A 15,148-nucleotide genomic window follows, 5' to 3' on the forward strand; every position below is an offset into this window, starting at 1 on the left:
ACATACACAGAAGTACAGCGAATGCACAAATAATACATAAGTGGAGGTGACATGGTCCCCCATTTTTTACTTGCAGTATGTAGCACAATGGATTAAGGACAAATTTGTCTAGTTTGACACTTTTGTGAAATTTATGCCACATAAAAACGTTTAAAAAACTTTACACCATGTATCACTGCTGCCTCTATTATTCTCTCCAGTCAGGAAAAGGAAGTATTTCATTCCAAAGCTCAGATGACTTAATTCTGTTTACATTTCTTATTCTATCAAGTTCCAGAGGGCAGGGAACAGGTGGACCCTGTGCACAGCTGCATTCTCAGAACTGAGCACTGGGCCTGGCCCTGGCCAATCCGTCAGACCAACCGACCCACCTTATCTTACATGAAGTCACGCAAAAACACACAAACAAAAGAACTCACAAAAACCAAAACTGTCTTCTGCCAATAGACTTTCCAGCAACTATTCTTACTTTGGAGGTACCCCTTTGACAATATAATAAAAGTTAGGGACTGTTTATTTCCAAAAATACACACAACGGAAGCCAGTCCAAGGGCCTTAGGCTAACGACTTTAGAAGAGACCTGTTAGAGGCATGTGCTTCCACACCGTGCCATCCTCACGCTTAATCCTACTGAGATCTTTCCCGCACCCTTGAACAGTAACGTCTCACCATGGATGCCTTAATGTTACCGAGTTCAAGCTCACCCGCTCACCGCAGGACAGGCCAATAAACCGAGAGATGCGTTCTTGGGGCGAGGACTAGGGAATTTGTTTGGAGAGCTGCGGCAGACTGAGATGGGGGACTCGCGTCCCAAAGAACCATCTTGCCTGAGTTAGAATTCAGGCATCCTTTATACTAAAAGGGAAGGGAGTAAAGCCGAACATTTCCTGGAGTTCCCATCAGCCTCCTGAGGGGGTGTGTTAATTTCTTCCTTCCTGCAGTAATTCACAGGTGGGCCTGGTCAGGCTGTTTCCTCTGAGCTAAACAAAGGTATTTTAGCTTCATGCTCATGACCTAGGAGGCAGGGTTCCCAGAGATGGGCCATTAGGTGTAATTTAAGCTTACAGGCAACATCCCTTTAGTGATTAACTTGTAAGAGAATACAAAGGTTCTTCCCTATTAAATGCTTTCTTACCAAAGCTTTTCTAGAAAGATACTGATTTTGCGGTTGTTTCTCCTGGATGAGCAGGCCTCGCTCTCCGTTCTCCAGTTGCGATTTTAATGTCGGCCTCTGAAAAACACAATCAGGGAAGTCACTCGACAGCACATACAATGAATAAATGCGGCAAAGTGCTGGGGCAAATTCAAATAACCGAGTCACCTGTAGGGAGGGCAGTGCTACCTCGGTGTTCCAGAAAGCAGACTTGACCACCCTCCTGGGCACAGGGCGGACCTCAAAGTTAGGATAATCTTCGCCCGCCGCTCCTGCGCTCTCCAGCGGACTTCCCCGCCCCCAGCAGTACTATCTAGCGTACCCCTCCGCCCGTAACGTTTTCAGGAAAGCACTCCTGCTGCTTCCTGGTTGGGGCCTCTCCGCAGCCCCGCAGCCCCCCAGCCCCAGGCGCCGGAGCCGCTGGAGCGCCTAAGGGGGCAGAACCTTCGGCTTCAGGAAGCCTTCCCCCCACTCTCCTCTTGTCGCCACATTCGTCCCCAGACCTACGGCGGAGGCCCTAGGAAACATCCCCGCCCGTGGAAAGCCCCCCCCACGGCAGCGCCTCACCTCGCAAGACAGATAAGACCACGAAGCCCCGCGCCAGGCCCCCACCCCCACCCGCCCCCAGCGCAGCCCACGCGCCGCTTCCCAACTCTCAGTCCTGGGACCCGGGGCAGGCCGTCCGCACCACTGCCTGATGCTTCTCAGCTATTTAAAAAAAATTGTGACCTCACAGGGATTTAACTCAAATACTCGTATCATATTATTCTGATATAGTTTAATTTAATTTAAACCTGGCTTGACTCTTAAGGTATCCCCGCTCGGCTGCGAACAGGCGAAAGCTCGGGCGACCTCTAACGAGGTCCTCTCTCCCAGAAGCTCCTGGTTGCTCCGAGCCCGCCTTTTCCTGTGGGCGGGGTTACCGGTCGGCGCGGCCGGGGTCGCACCACTGCGCAGCCGCGGGTGGGCGGTACCACGGCGGCTGCGACATGGGGGGGCGCGGATCAGACGCCGGAAGTAGAGGTGGTACGGGTCCCACAGAGGGGTACTCATCGCCGGCCGCTTCCACCGGAGCCGCGGTGAGAGCCAAGGCCCGAGGGTGTGGGCGTGGCGGCCGCCGGAACACAACACCCTCTGTTTTCTCTCTTCGCGGAGCGGCGCCGCGTCGCTCGCCTCCATCAGCTAACATGAGCGAGCGCCTCCGCCCCAGGTGAGACCGCAGGGGACCCTCTTCCTTTCCAGCCCCTCGCCGGTTGCTGTGTCTTGGCGGTTGGAGCCGAGGGGGCGCGTGACGCGGGGTCCGAGCAAGCGTGGGCCCGGCAGGTCTCCATCTGGGTGCTTTGCAGTCCGGGGGAGGAGGGGAGCGGGATGCGCGGGTGATCGGATACCTGGTCCCTGGGGGCGCTGAAGGAGTGACTCCCCGGGGCCCAGGTTTCTCTCGACCCCATCTTTTCCCCCCATCTTTCCCTATTTGGAATGAAGTCTGATCGGTCCCGGAAGAGAGACGATGGCCCTAAAGCTTCCCTGTCCTAAATTTAGGAGGGTAGGGGGATGGGAGGAATGTCTGATCTTCGAGAGGAGCCCCTAGGGCGTCTGTGAGAGGACGGGGCGGGGAGCTGGTCTCCCCAAGGTCAGAAAGAAGGCTTGGGCTTAACCCTGCAGCAGGAAAGAGTTAGGTTAGACCGAAGAACTTGTGTCCTGGGCGGTTGTGAACACAGAAGGGCCGAGGACCCAAAGTGGCTTGTGGATTCTCTCTCGGCTGTAGCATTAAGAACAGGCAGGATTCTAAACTGTTGGGGTGCGGAGCCGTTTGACTCGGAAGGCGGGAGGTAGGATTATATCGTGATGCACTACTTTTTCTCCGAGCCTAGGCCCGGGTCTTAATTTAGGGGGTGTTATGATTCCTTGACACGGACGGAGGACAGTCCGGACCAAGCTGCGAGTTTTCTTTTTCTTTTTTCCCCCTTATTTCCCCCTGTAAACAGGTGGGGAGGAGAAAGTTGGGATTGTACCCCAGAATGAAGAGGATCGGCTTTATTCGAAATTAGAAAAATCCCTTATCCTGGAGTTTGAACTGAAAACTGTAGATCAGCAAGTTCAGTCTTTCATATTTGTGATGAGGAAAGAGATTTAGAGAGCGCAGTGGGTCTTTCTAGGTTCACCGCTCTTTTCCTTTATTCTGTAAAATCTCAGTGAGGCTTAAGTGAATAAGATAGGATTGCCTTGGTAGATTATGCTGGATCTTTTCTTGTCTTTCTGTGTTTCCATTGGCTTTGAATGTAATTGACCGTCTTTCCACAAGGACCCTACTCTGGAGCATGGTAAATTCATGGCATTGAGATTCTCGTAGGCACCCTGAAGTTATTTGGGCCAATAGCGAAAATCTAGGGTTCTCCAAACTTCTGCATATTGACTTGGGTCATGCAGTGAGTGGGGCATAAAGCCTCTATTTGTATATTAAAGAAGAGTGGACTAAATTTGAAATTAGGGGCCAGGTGTACCAACTTGCTACTGGAATTAGTCACAGGATCCTTAGGTACAGTAAGCCTGATCTAACTGCCATTTTTTTCCTTCCCAAACCCAGTTCGTACTTCCAGTAGTCCCTTGGGGTGTCTCACATATCTGAAAAAGTCGAAATATTTCTTAGCAAAATATTTCTTTTATTCTGTGCTATATACACGGGTAATCTGAATGTGTTTATACTAGTAACAGATTCTTTTTATCTAGTTCACACAATCTCAACATGGTAACTTCTTTACTATAAAATAAGTCATTTGATTTGGCAGGGTTTTCTCTGCACCCGTGTGTCGTGGAGTATGATGGACCAGCTCCAGCTGTCTTAGCATCTCCAAGTCAGTTCTGGTCTCTGGATCTGTTTCCTCAACTTTAAGATGAAGGGTTGGTCTAAGACGGTGGTTTTTCAAACTGCAAGAGGGGTGGGTTTGTGGGAAGGGAGGCTTCTACTTTAAAACAGATCCTTTATCTCTTATGGAAATAGAGGGTTTTTTTTTTTTTGGTAGGACGTAGGAGTTCTGTTACTTTTTTAAAAAAAAATTGAAAACCACTAGTCTCTGTACTCTAGGATTTCTTCTATGCTTGATCTCTAGGAGATGACAGGAAGATTGGAGAGAAATGAAATGAGGAAAAGTGATGTATTTCTGCCATCCTTAGAAGTAACAGGTGCTAAACAATGATCTGTAACTAGATGGCTAGGGAGAATGTAATCAGTTACAGGGTGGCTGCTCAAATTATAACCTGGTCTATGGCATTAATGTTAAAAGTTACAATCTGACTGATTGTGTGGAGGGGGTTAAGCATGAAGCTGTAGTTTTGACAATTATTAGTGATGTTGTTGAAAGAGAAATGTTTCAAGGGTGAAATCTGCAAAGAGCTTAGAAAAAGGAGAATGAAGAAGAGGTAGGGCTCCTCCTTAATCTAGTGCCGCGCAAAGAAGAGGACTCCCAGGGGGCCAAAGAGATGATTCTGGTACCTGGAGAAATCAACTGATTATGAGGCAGGGATATTTCATGAGACTTTCCCAGAGTTTAATTGAAATCTTCAAAACCAGCCTATCCTCTTGACGTTCGTAGTCTTGTCGCTAGAAAGATGTATCTTATCTCCCATTATAAAAGAGGAAATTGGAACGTTTTGGTCAGGCTCTTGAGTTTGGTTAGAGTGACTCAGCAGCCCAGGCACAATCAGCTGTTGGCATACTGATAAAGGAGGAGTTTGGGGACCAACACGCTGTCATTTGAGGAGTTTCTCTTTGCGCGTCAGCTGGCCTTCCATCAGAAGGTGTGCTTTGTAAGTGGTCATATTAGAACGAACGTAGCAATTTCTTGGTTCAAGTAGCACATCCATTTAATGATGATTAAAACCTGATATTTATCTAGTTTTTAACCTCCAGTACTTCAGGCTAAGATCTAATCCCCTGAGAGAAAGATAAGGAGATCTTATTTTATAAACAACTGAGTCTTAGAATGAGGTAAATGGTGTAGCCCTCTGCAGGTTGGTTAATGCTTTATCAAAACCGCACGCCCATCATTCATCACTCCAAGCCTAAACTATCCATACTCGTTCATTAACAATGTTAGATGTATTCAGAAGTACAGAGGATTGAGCTTGGGGTGATAACTTAAATTTTCTCCTATGTCCAGACCTCAACTCAGAGCCTTAGGGTTAAGGGCCTACCACAGTAAGCCACCCTACTCACATAGAAAGTATAACTGTATAGAAGATACTGTATGTTCAAATTCAGTACTTTCCAAAAAGCTCTTTAACCCTCTAGCTATAGAAACTTGAACCTTGAAGAGATTTCATTATGATAGATTGTGCTGCTTTGTATAAATTGGCCTCTAGCCAGCACTGCCCAGTAGAATTTTCTACAGTGGTAGGAACATCCTACATCTGTGTGGTCCCATACAGTCGCCACTAGCTGTGGGTAGCCACTGAGCACTGAAAGTGTAGCCAGCGTGATCGAGGAACTGGGTTTCAAATTTTATTTAATCTTAATTAATTTAAATTAACAAATATATCTTGTGGCTACTGTACTGGACAGCACAGTTCCATGTAATTTGACTTAAAACTATACCTCCTTTAATTTATTTCTGATTTCTAACTGGGGTTTGGAAGTCCTGATAGCACTTGATTCTTGCATAGAAAACATATAAATTTTGTCTTTCTTGTACATCTCAGAACACTTGACTGAGAAATATGTGTGATTTTTCTAGAAACCTGGACATTTTAAGTGGCTGGTGCTACAATCGCACAGTAACAACCTGGTGAAGTAACTTCTCGTAATACCAGGTGGTGTAGCCGGAATAATCAAGTTAATGTGTCCAAGAGCAGCCTTTCCAGTGATTGTCCAGAAAAGTAATTTAATATGTTAGAGGGCAGAGAGGTTTTGTGTTAATGTGATAATTGGGGAAAACTCAGGGATGAAAGAAAATGAAAGATTAGAGTCTACCAGAACCTCTAATGCTCTTCCTGTGTAGCACCATTTTTATAAGGATTTTAAGTGTAAATAGGCAAAGGCAGTCACTCCTGTCTTAGATGTTGTCGTAGGGACAGGAGTTAAATTAGGTAACTGGGAATCGTAGCTTCAGGAGATGTAGGAAAAGATCACATTAATTAGGTGGCGTTTGAGAGCTTAGTCCTTAATGTCTTCCTGATCTTATTTGTTCCCAGCAGGCATTTCAAATTGTCAAGCTTTTTTTTTAGAAATGAGTTTTACTAATTTAAGCTCGACCATACTGCTGCTCTTTTATATTTTTGTTCTTCGTGCCTGGCGACGGTGTACTTCTAACTTTTTTTTACCTATTGGGATATCATATGATGATTTATCTTTTTTTAGGCAAGAGGGCAAATTTATATGTTGTCATGGTTTACAGTTGGAAGTGTCCAGAAGGTCAATTGTTGAATTTTTTTTTTTTTTCTCCTTGTGATTTAATTTCAGGAAAAGGAGAAGGAATGGCAGTGAAGAAGACCACCATCTTCCCCCACAGACCAAAAGGAGTAGCAGGAACCCTGTCTTTCACGATTCCTGGGACACAGAGGTAGGAAGTATGGTCCAGAGTACCTGCTGTTTTCATTGCTTGAGCTAAATAACCCAGTTACTTCCATGTAATTAAAATTTTTTTGAATAAAGAAAAGTGATCTTATTTGACTGCAGTGTTTTTAACCTCTTTTTTTTGAGTCAGGGCCTTTTTTTTTTTTTTTTGCGGTACAGAATACAGAAGCCAGCTTATTGTCTAATCGTTTCTAAACATTAATTGTCCTTAAGACAAGCATATTTTGCTGCTTCCATGTCTCTTAAAGATAAGCTTTCCATGTTTTTAAGAGAAACCGTACAAGCATTCGGAATATATAATGTATGTGTATGCGAAGTCCTATTTTTAATTGTGTTTATGTTTTCATTATGTTGTTCTGAAAAGAGCACCTGTGGGAAGCAGAGTGGAGTGGGGGGAGGGGGAAAGGGCAAAGTTCAAACTTTGGTTTGAACTTTGGTTTCCTGGGTGCTGCAGTATGCCTCCTGTGCACCTGAGCACCTGGTCTGCAGTGGGGCAAGGAAGCTGACACTGAAGGGATGCTGCTATTAAATTATGCACCTAAAGATTTGACCCTCAACAGTTGTCACCCTAAGAGAGAAACTCCTCAGTGGCAAAGATTCCTAAGCCCTAGTCTCATCATTTAAAGCAGAATTCCATAGATCACAGTTCTTCCACAGCCAAAGTAATTTGTACTTTAATTAGTTCTCAGTAATAGGATTTGACCTATATCCAGTCTTTACCAGAAATCCAAAGTAATTCCCTCAGGGAGAAAAAAAATCAGTAACTGTCATGTAGGTAATACTCAGGAGCAGTTGATGTACCCGTGCAGACTAGATCCTTTTACATGGAGACTTAAATTTCTATAGCTTTTATCCTCCCTTTTAAATCTTCCTATCACCTTTTTTTTTCTTTGGTTTTTTTTTTTTTTTCTCCCTTGAGATTAACAGAAAAGTAATTGAGCTTTTGGTTAAACTAGGGAATCTCTTTTTTCTTTGGAAGAAAACCAAAGATTAGAGGCTGCCATGAACATCTAATGATAATACTAACAGAATTGAGTCTCCATTATTCTTTTGAGTTATAAGACTATTCATTAAAAAGAGTATGCGGTGATTACTTTCACGGTATCACCCTGAATATTACTTTTTTTTTTTTGCGGTACGTGGGCCTCTCACTGTTGTGGCCTCTCCTGTTGCGGAGCACAGGCTCTGGACGCGCAGGCTTAGCGGCCATGGCTCACGGGCCCAGCCGCTCCGCGGCATGTGGGATCTTCCCAGACCGGGGCACGAACCCGTGTCCCCTGCATCGGCAGGCGGACTCTCAACCACTGCACCACCAGGGAAGCCCCTGAATATTTCTTTACTTGTGTCTGTATGTCAGTCCTGCTATATGATGTTTGCATTAGTTCAAAGGTACGGTAGATCTTTTTTGTATTGATCTTTTTTCCCTATATCTACAATTTTGATGTTTGAGAACAGGAGTATAAATTGTCATTTTTAAAAAAATCAAACATTTCTGATCTCTTATTTTGAGTAATACTCCTTAGTATTACAGTTTTGGTTTGTTTTAATTGCTGTTTGTAGAGAATGACCTTCACTCCCTAATACCTTTCTTCTTCTCACAGAAGAAAACAGTGTATTGTTATTCAACCTGTGGGTTCACATGTCTGGTTCTTACTTGTCCAAAGAAATTCAGTGGTTAAACCACTCTGTAATCATTAGTCTGAAGGATGGACTGGATTGCCCTTGTAATAAGTAACAGTCAATACAGGTACTTTTTACCTGTCACGGTAATCTGAACTCACCATTAGATCCCTCACGGGCGGTCACGACCCTCCGACCCTCCGTTTTAGCACATTTACCAGCGTCTGGTGCTGTCGACTAATGAGTCTTTTTTTTTTTTTTAATGAATTTTTATTGGAGTATAGTTCATTTACGATGTTGTGTTAGTTTCTGCTATACATCAAAGTGATTCAGTTGTACATACACATATATCCACTTTTTAAAAATTCTGTTTCCATATAGGTCATTAGAGTATTGAGTATAGTTCCCTGTGCTGTACAGTAGATTCTTATTAGTTATCCCTTTTATATATAGTAATGTGTTTATGTCAACCCCAGTCTCCCAATTTATCCCTCCCCCTCCCCTCGAGTAATGAGTCTGAGTGAACCCAGGGAGAACTAGAGCAGCAAAAGGCAGGGGAAAACTTTAAAATGGAAAGTTAACTACTGAATAATTGAATCGTGACCACTGGAGTAGATCATTATGTTTATAGCATAAAAATATCCAGTTTAGGGACATTTGGCTGCTTGTTGACAATTGTGTATAAAGGGGGAAATAATAAAACATGTCATTACTAGTGGATTCTTAATTTTATTAATTTACATGACAAAGTGTATTGTTAATGAAAACAGTATCTTAATTCTAAGGTAGGGCCAACGGGGTAAGTTTCCTTAAGAGACTAAGTTAAGAGGAGCCATTTCCTGTGTCTTTATTTTATTATTATTTTTTAAAAACTTATTTTATTTATTTATTTATTTATTTATTCATTCATTCATTCATTCATTTTTGGCTGTGTTGGGTCTTCGTTGCTGCGCGTGGGCTTTCTCTAGTTGTGGTGAGCGAGGGCCACTCTTCGTTGTGGTGCGCAGCCTTCTCATTGCAGAGGCTTGTCTTGTTGCGGAGCACGGGATCTAGGTGCGCGGGCCTCAGTAGTTGCAGCACGCAGGCTCGGTATTTGTGGCTCGCGGGCTGTAGAGCGCAGGCTCAGTAGTTGTGGCGCACGGGCTTAGTTGCTCCACGGCATGTGGGATCTTCCCGGACCAGGGCTTAAACCCATGTCCCCTGCATTGGCAGGCGGATTCTTAACCACTGTGCCACCAGGGAAGCCCCTCCTATGTCTTTCTTGAGATACTTAAGTTTAGAATTTTTTTCTTGTAACGTAAAGAACTTTCATTTGGAAGTTTATTTTCATTGTAAGAGAGATTTAAAACTGTCATTTATAATTAATTTCCAGAACTCACCTTTTTCTCCTAAACGTGATAACATTGGCAAGTACTGGGAAATAAGACACGAGGTGTTTGAATTGTTTCGAACTGTGCCACAAGTAAGTCATGTTTATCTGTAAAATGGAGATAGTGTGGGCCTCTTCTTTTCCTAGATTCTAGGAAGCTGAAGAACGTGAACTGAAGAATGTGAACCGACTTGCCAGATGAGTTATGTAAAGAGAAACTTTGAATCTACTTGTACATTTTCTTCCTGTCAGTTTGGTGGTTATTATGATCTCTACTTTTCAGATGGAAAAATTGGGGCACAGAACAATGAAGTCCCTTGCCCAAAGATACATAGCTGGTGAGCGGCAGACTGGGGAGCCCCAGAGTCTGAGTGTGAGCTACGGGCTCCTGCCTACGGTGTGTGCCGCCTCCCAGAAGACAGATCGGAAGCTCTGAGGGACTTCGCTACATATACCCAGGGCCACTAGGTTCTAGACTTCTCTTGAATCATAGGAACAGAGAAGAATAATTTTCCTCCCTCTATCTTTTAGCTGGAAAATATTTTTTTCAGTAAATGCTATGACATGGTATTAGCTGGAAAGCAGTTTTAGATTTCTAGCTACAAAAAGTAAGGAAATTGGGGTCTAGTGGTTTTTCTCATAACTCGAATCTGTGTTTGCATTGAAGATCTTGAATTTTAACTCCAGTGACTTAGGTTTCATGCCTTGTGAGCCTTAGGATACTGGTTTTTAAATTGAGATATAATTACAGGTATAGGAATAAAAAGGTTTTTTGAAAGGCATTCTAGATGATTCCTGGTAGTTAATGTCTAAGGCAGGTTCGTTTTTCTCTCTGGTGAGCAAGGAGTGAAGTGATTTGTCACTCTGCACCTTCCTGTTGGGTCCTTTACAAAGGTAGCTCCCTTCCCTGACCTCAGACAGTTATTGGATGGGTAAAAACTAGCTAGATTTAACTTATTTAAATCCATTTTCTTAGGCTGGCCGTTTTGGTTTGAATTGTAGCTTCACTTGTAGGAATAATGCTCTTTATTTTGAGCTTGAATATCTACAAATTACATTAGACACTTCCAGTAAATCTGGCTTCTGGTATGCAGGTATATGCCTTACAAGAAGTACTGCAACCTGAGTGAACAAAAGCAGTACCTCTTTCAAATACAAAGACCCCAACTTTTAAAAAATACCTTTAACTTACCAAGACCATTTTGATTTTTTAGATCACTACGAAGTAACAGCAAGTAGAGAGCGAGAAGATGTGGAAGTAAAACAGAGGTGGCTTAATTGGAACAGCCTCTGTCTTTTTTCTTGTCTCTACTAGAAGGGAAGATCTTTGATGGCATGACTCTAAAATCCCAAGGGTATTCTTAGTTGGCGTGTAGAGGCATGGCAGATAAAAGCATTGCAGAACCAGGGGAAGCCATGTATCATTAAAATTAGGATTCTATAAATCCATTTGTTTTAACTGATAAGAATTGGCAGTATGTTAGGTGATTTTTTTTTTTTTTTAAAGCACTGAATTTAGCTGATCCTGGGAATATTTTGCATAATTTTTAAAGAAGGTATTTTAACACTCTTTGTTTTTGTTCATTGTCATCATTAATCTGTCCTAGTAGTAGGACCAGCCTAACAGACAAAACTGTTTTGGCAGATTCTGGGGTAAGGTGTTAAGGTTGTGTGTTTAAAACCCTGTAGCAAATTAACTCTGAAATTAACTTCTCAAAAGGTCCATTCAAATGCAGGAACAGTCCTTTCAAAAGTTAACCCAATTTGTAGTGTCCATCTTTAGAAACTTTGCTCACAGTTCAAGTCCTTGAAATATTTGTAATATGTTGCATCAACTCACAGCAAGAAAAGCCACCCCAAGCAGTTTCATATTGAACCTGAACGTTATCTGTTTAGTAATGAGAATACATACATGTTTTTAGGCAGAAACTTCAAACAGATGATGTGGTCCAATTTTATCTTGTAAGGATATGCCATTTACTCATTGACACAGAAAAGTGACCACCTGTATTTTCTTCCCTTGCACATTTAGAAAGTGGTTTTAATTAGCCCACTGAATGCATTTGGAGTCTTATGGTCTCACTGGTATTAGCAGATCTGGAGCTCTCTTAAATCATTGGGCACTTTGGAAGCACAGAGTTTTACATTAGAAGCTCTGATAGACTTGGCTAGGATCATCCCTTGCACTTAATTCAGATTCTGCAGTGGCCTTAGGGTGAACTTCACTCTGACTCCAGGGATGGACTGTGTAATACAACGAGCAAGGTTTCTTTTTTTGTTTGAGGCTCACGTAAATTTAAAAGCACCACTGGATGGGGAGATGGATGTGAGGGGAAGCTGGGGCTTGAAAGAAAATAAAATACGCTGTTGATCTGCTTTTCTAACTAACAGGAAGCATCCAGCTCTAGGTAATAAGTGTACACGTATACTCTGGCTCTCCTTTTATGAAGCAGAGACTCAGTAACAATCCCATCTGGGGGACTTTCTAAAGGTTATTAGTAAAAAGTGTCTTTAGAGCTATTTTGTTACTACCATGGGTATAAATGGGCTCTCTCTTAAACTGACTTCACACCCTGGGAAAATAAAATTCAGGGCAGGCCTATCTGAGGGGTCAGGAGCTCTGTATGATTTGAGCCCTTGGGACTAAGAAAATGAACTTCAACTTGTCTGCCCTCTGCTCCATGATTTATGTATATTCTTTCTGCTAAAGACAGTGCGTGTTCTTCTGCCTTTATCTGCTCTACCTTCTCTCAAGACTCCTGAAAGCTCTTTCGAATACTTCTCCCTTCTCTTCATCTCTGCCCCCCAAGCAATCTGATACAGAGAGGCTCCACTAAGCAGGGGAAATACGATTTTTTCCATCTCGAGTTTTTTGGTTTTATAAGACAAAACGATTTACTTCTTCATACATCTTAAGGCTCTGATAGAGACTTAAAATTTGGTTTTATGCTTTTAGGGTTAAAAGGAAATAATGGTCTTTCCTTTATCCTACAAAGTTAGACCACTTTGATGGCTGACAGCGTTAAGACCCATTTCAGTAACTTTCAAACTTTTGGACCCGGTCCCACAGAAATGCCATATTTTGTGACCCAGTACATACCAAATATACTTGTGCATCACAAGAGAAGTTTCACAGAACAATCACCCTTAGCATGTTGCACTGCTTGCTTTTATTCTGCTGGTTGCTGCTTGGCCATCCGTAGATGGTGAGATATTCCCTAAAGCCCCTCGATAATGCCAAGACCCGTCTGAGTGGGGTGAAAATAGGAACCAGTGCCCCTTTGAAAGAGATGTATTGTTCTTACCTTTAATGACGGTAGGGTGTAATGTTTTATGTGTATTAAAATAACGTGTGAAGTGCGTTCACCCAGATTCCCAGGTTCTGTATAGGTTCCCTCTTCTTAGTCTAAGAGCATCCTTGGCCTGCTGTCTGCCACAGTCAGCTGAAGCAGTTTAGGGGTTCTTAAGCTGTCACGGGAGGCAAACAGCCTTCCTAAAATCTTACAGTGTCAGTGTTTTCCTTAAGTCTCAGTCTTGAAGCTACGAGTGACTGGAGACCTTACTCTCTGTTGTAGTAGCACTCTTTAGTTCTCTTACTCATGACTGTATTTTGCCCTCAAAAGAAGTATTTTTTGTAGAAGCTATAGAAAGTAGGAGGTCCAAATTCTAAATATTTTGGCATGTATATCCTTCCAGAGTATTTTTGGTGTACATATATGTATACAGTAAAGAAAACACTTTAAAAACCAGTGGACCTGCTATACGTTGTTTTGTAACCTATAAAAAAGATGTTAAAGATCTCTTTCTGCCTTGGTGTATGTACATCTCTTATCCTCACTGTTACCAGCAGAATAGAATTTCATCGTTACGGATTATAATTCATGTATTACACTTTATATACATATACCATAGTTTAACCAGTTTCCCTATTTTTATTTTATTTTTTTATTATTTTTTAAAATACATTTATTTATTTAATTTTACTTTTGGCTGCGTTGGGTCTTTGTTGCTGTGCGCGGGCTTTCTCTAGTTGCTGCGAGCGGGGGCTACTCTTCGTTGCGGTGCGCGGGCTTCTCACTGCGGTGGTTTCTCTTGTTGCGGAGCATGGGCTCTAGGCACGCAGGCGTCAGTAGTTGCAGCACGCGGGCTCAGTAGTTGTGGCTTGTGGGCTCTAGAGCGCAGGCTCAGTGGTTGTGGCGCATGGGCTTAGTTGCTCCGCGGCATGTGAGATCTTCCCAGACCAGGGCTCGAACCCGTGTCCCCTGCATTGGCAGGCGGATTCTTAACCACTGCACCACTAGGGAAGTCGCAGTTTCCCTATTTTTAGACATTTAGGTTGTTTCCCATTTTTAGCTATTATAAACAGGGCCACACTAAACAGTTTTATACGTGTCTTTAAAAATCTGAGTTACAAGATACTTAAAATGGACTAGAAATTGCAGGTGTATTTGTCTCCCTCTCTCTCCTTTTCAACAGTTATTGTACAGCAATCTTTTTTAACCTATTTTAAAGAATTTTTATCTTTTCTCAGAATAGTGTCACCTTTGCTGTTACAGTGTGAAGTAAATATAATTTGAGATGGAAACTTGACTTACTAGAAACTGATTCTAGTTCTTGCCTTAATTTTCAGACAGTACCTGTAACGAGAAACAGGAAAGAAAACAGACTGAGAGGAGACAGAGTGCTCTGTGCTGTGGGCCTCCTGCCCAGTGTGGTGACCTGCTCGTCACCGTCACCGAGTAGCGGCCTTGCCGGCTGTGCCAGCGGCAGTTCTAGCTGATTCTGTGCTAGGTTAGGGGAGGCTTTTATGGAACACAGCTTTTGTTTTTGAATTGGCTTTCACTTAAGTCTTCAAGTAAATGTAATTGCTGCTGCTGTTAACCCTGCCATCTAACCTTATTCAGCCCATTATAATGCTTTCATCAATTTTGTTTTTAAGAAGATAGGTAGGTTGTCTCCTACTACCTGGGGGCAGTGGGCTAAGTGCCCTGTTAAGTGTAAGTGCCTTACGCTGACAAATGACCTATGGACCATGATAATTCTTGGTTTAAGTGTTAAGACTGGATGCCTTTCGTGAACATTGCTTTCTTTGCCATTTTAGATAAGTTTGTTTATGTACACATTGTTAGGTATAACTTTTGATCAAAAAATGGATAGAACTAGTATTTTAAGAGTCATTTTTAAAGTATCTATGTAGAAACAACATTTTATTTATACATTTACTTTTATAATGAAAATAGATAATAACCACATTGCAAAAAGTTGCAGTAAAGGGTAGCAAAAATCACTAACGGTAACCCCTCCGTTTTGACCGAACTACTGTGACCTGCTTCTTGCCAGTCTTTGCCCTCACATGTGGATTTCACACGGTCGTAAGCAGGCATTTCAAAACCAGTGTTTTTGTATAAACGAATATAACTTTAGAAGTATCAAAGGG

At 42.7% G+C, this 15,148-nt stretch overlaps 2 protein-coding genes across 3 annotated transcripts in view; one reads left to right on the forward strand and one right to left on the reverse strand.

The window, feature by feature from the left end:
- MTNAP1 (mitochondrial nucleoid associated protein 1) overlaps positions 1–2,144 on the reverse strand; it is a 20,941-nt gene extending 18,797 nt beyond the window's left edge. The window contains exon 1 of the mRNA XM_073797030.1: positions 2,077–2,144. Within this exon, the coding sequence (XP_073653131.1) occupies positions 2,077–2,144 (68 nt within the window). The remainder of the gene's footprint in view (positions 1–2,076) is intronic.
- The window catches only part of VCF1 (VCP nuclear cofactor family member 1), a 16,598-nt gene continuing 3,554 nt past the window's right edge, over positions 2,105–15,148 (forward strand). Inside the window, exons 1-3 of one of the 2 annotated variants that reach the window (XM_019938692.3) lie at positions 2,105–2,363; positions 6,609–6,708; positions 9,715–9,804. In XM_019938692.3, the coding sequence (XP_019794251.1) occupies positions 2,143–2,363; positions 6,609–6,708; positions 9,715–9,804 (411 nt within the window). In that variant the 5' untranslated portion in view covers positions 2,105–2,142. The remainder of the gene's footprint in view (positions 2,364–6,608; positions 6,709–9,714; positions 9,805–15,148) is intronic. The other variant, XM_004314938.4, reaches the window with a different exon arrangement.

This window comes from Tursiops truncatus, chromosome 20 (assembly GCF_011762595.2).
Source record: "Tursiops truncatus isolate mTurTru1 chromosome 20, mTurTru1.mat.Y, whole genome shotgun sequence".
Taxonomy (NCBI): domain Eukaryota; kingdom Metazoa; phylum Chordata; class Mammalia; order Artiodactyla; family Delphinidae; genus Tursiops; species Tursiops truncatus.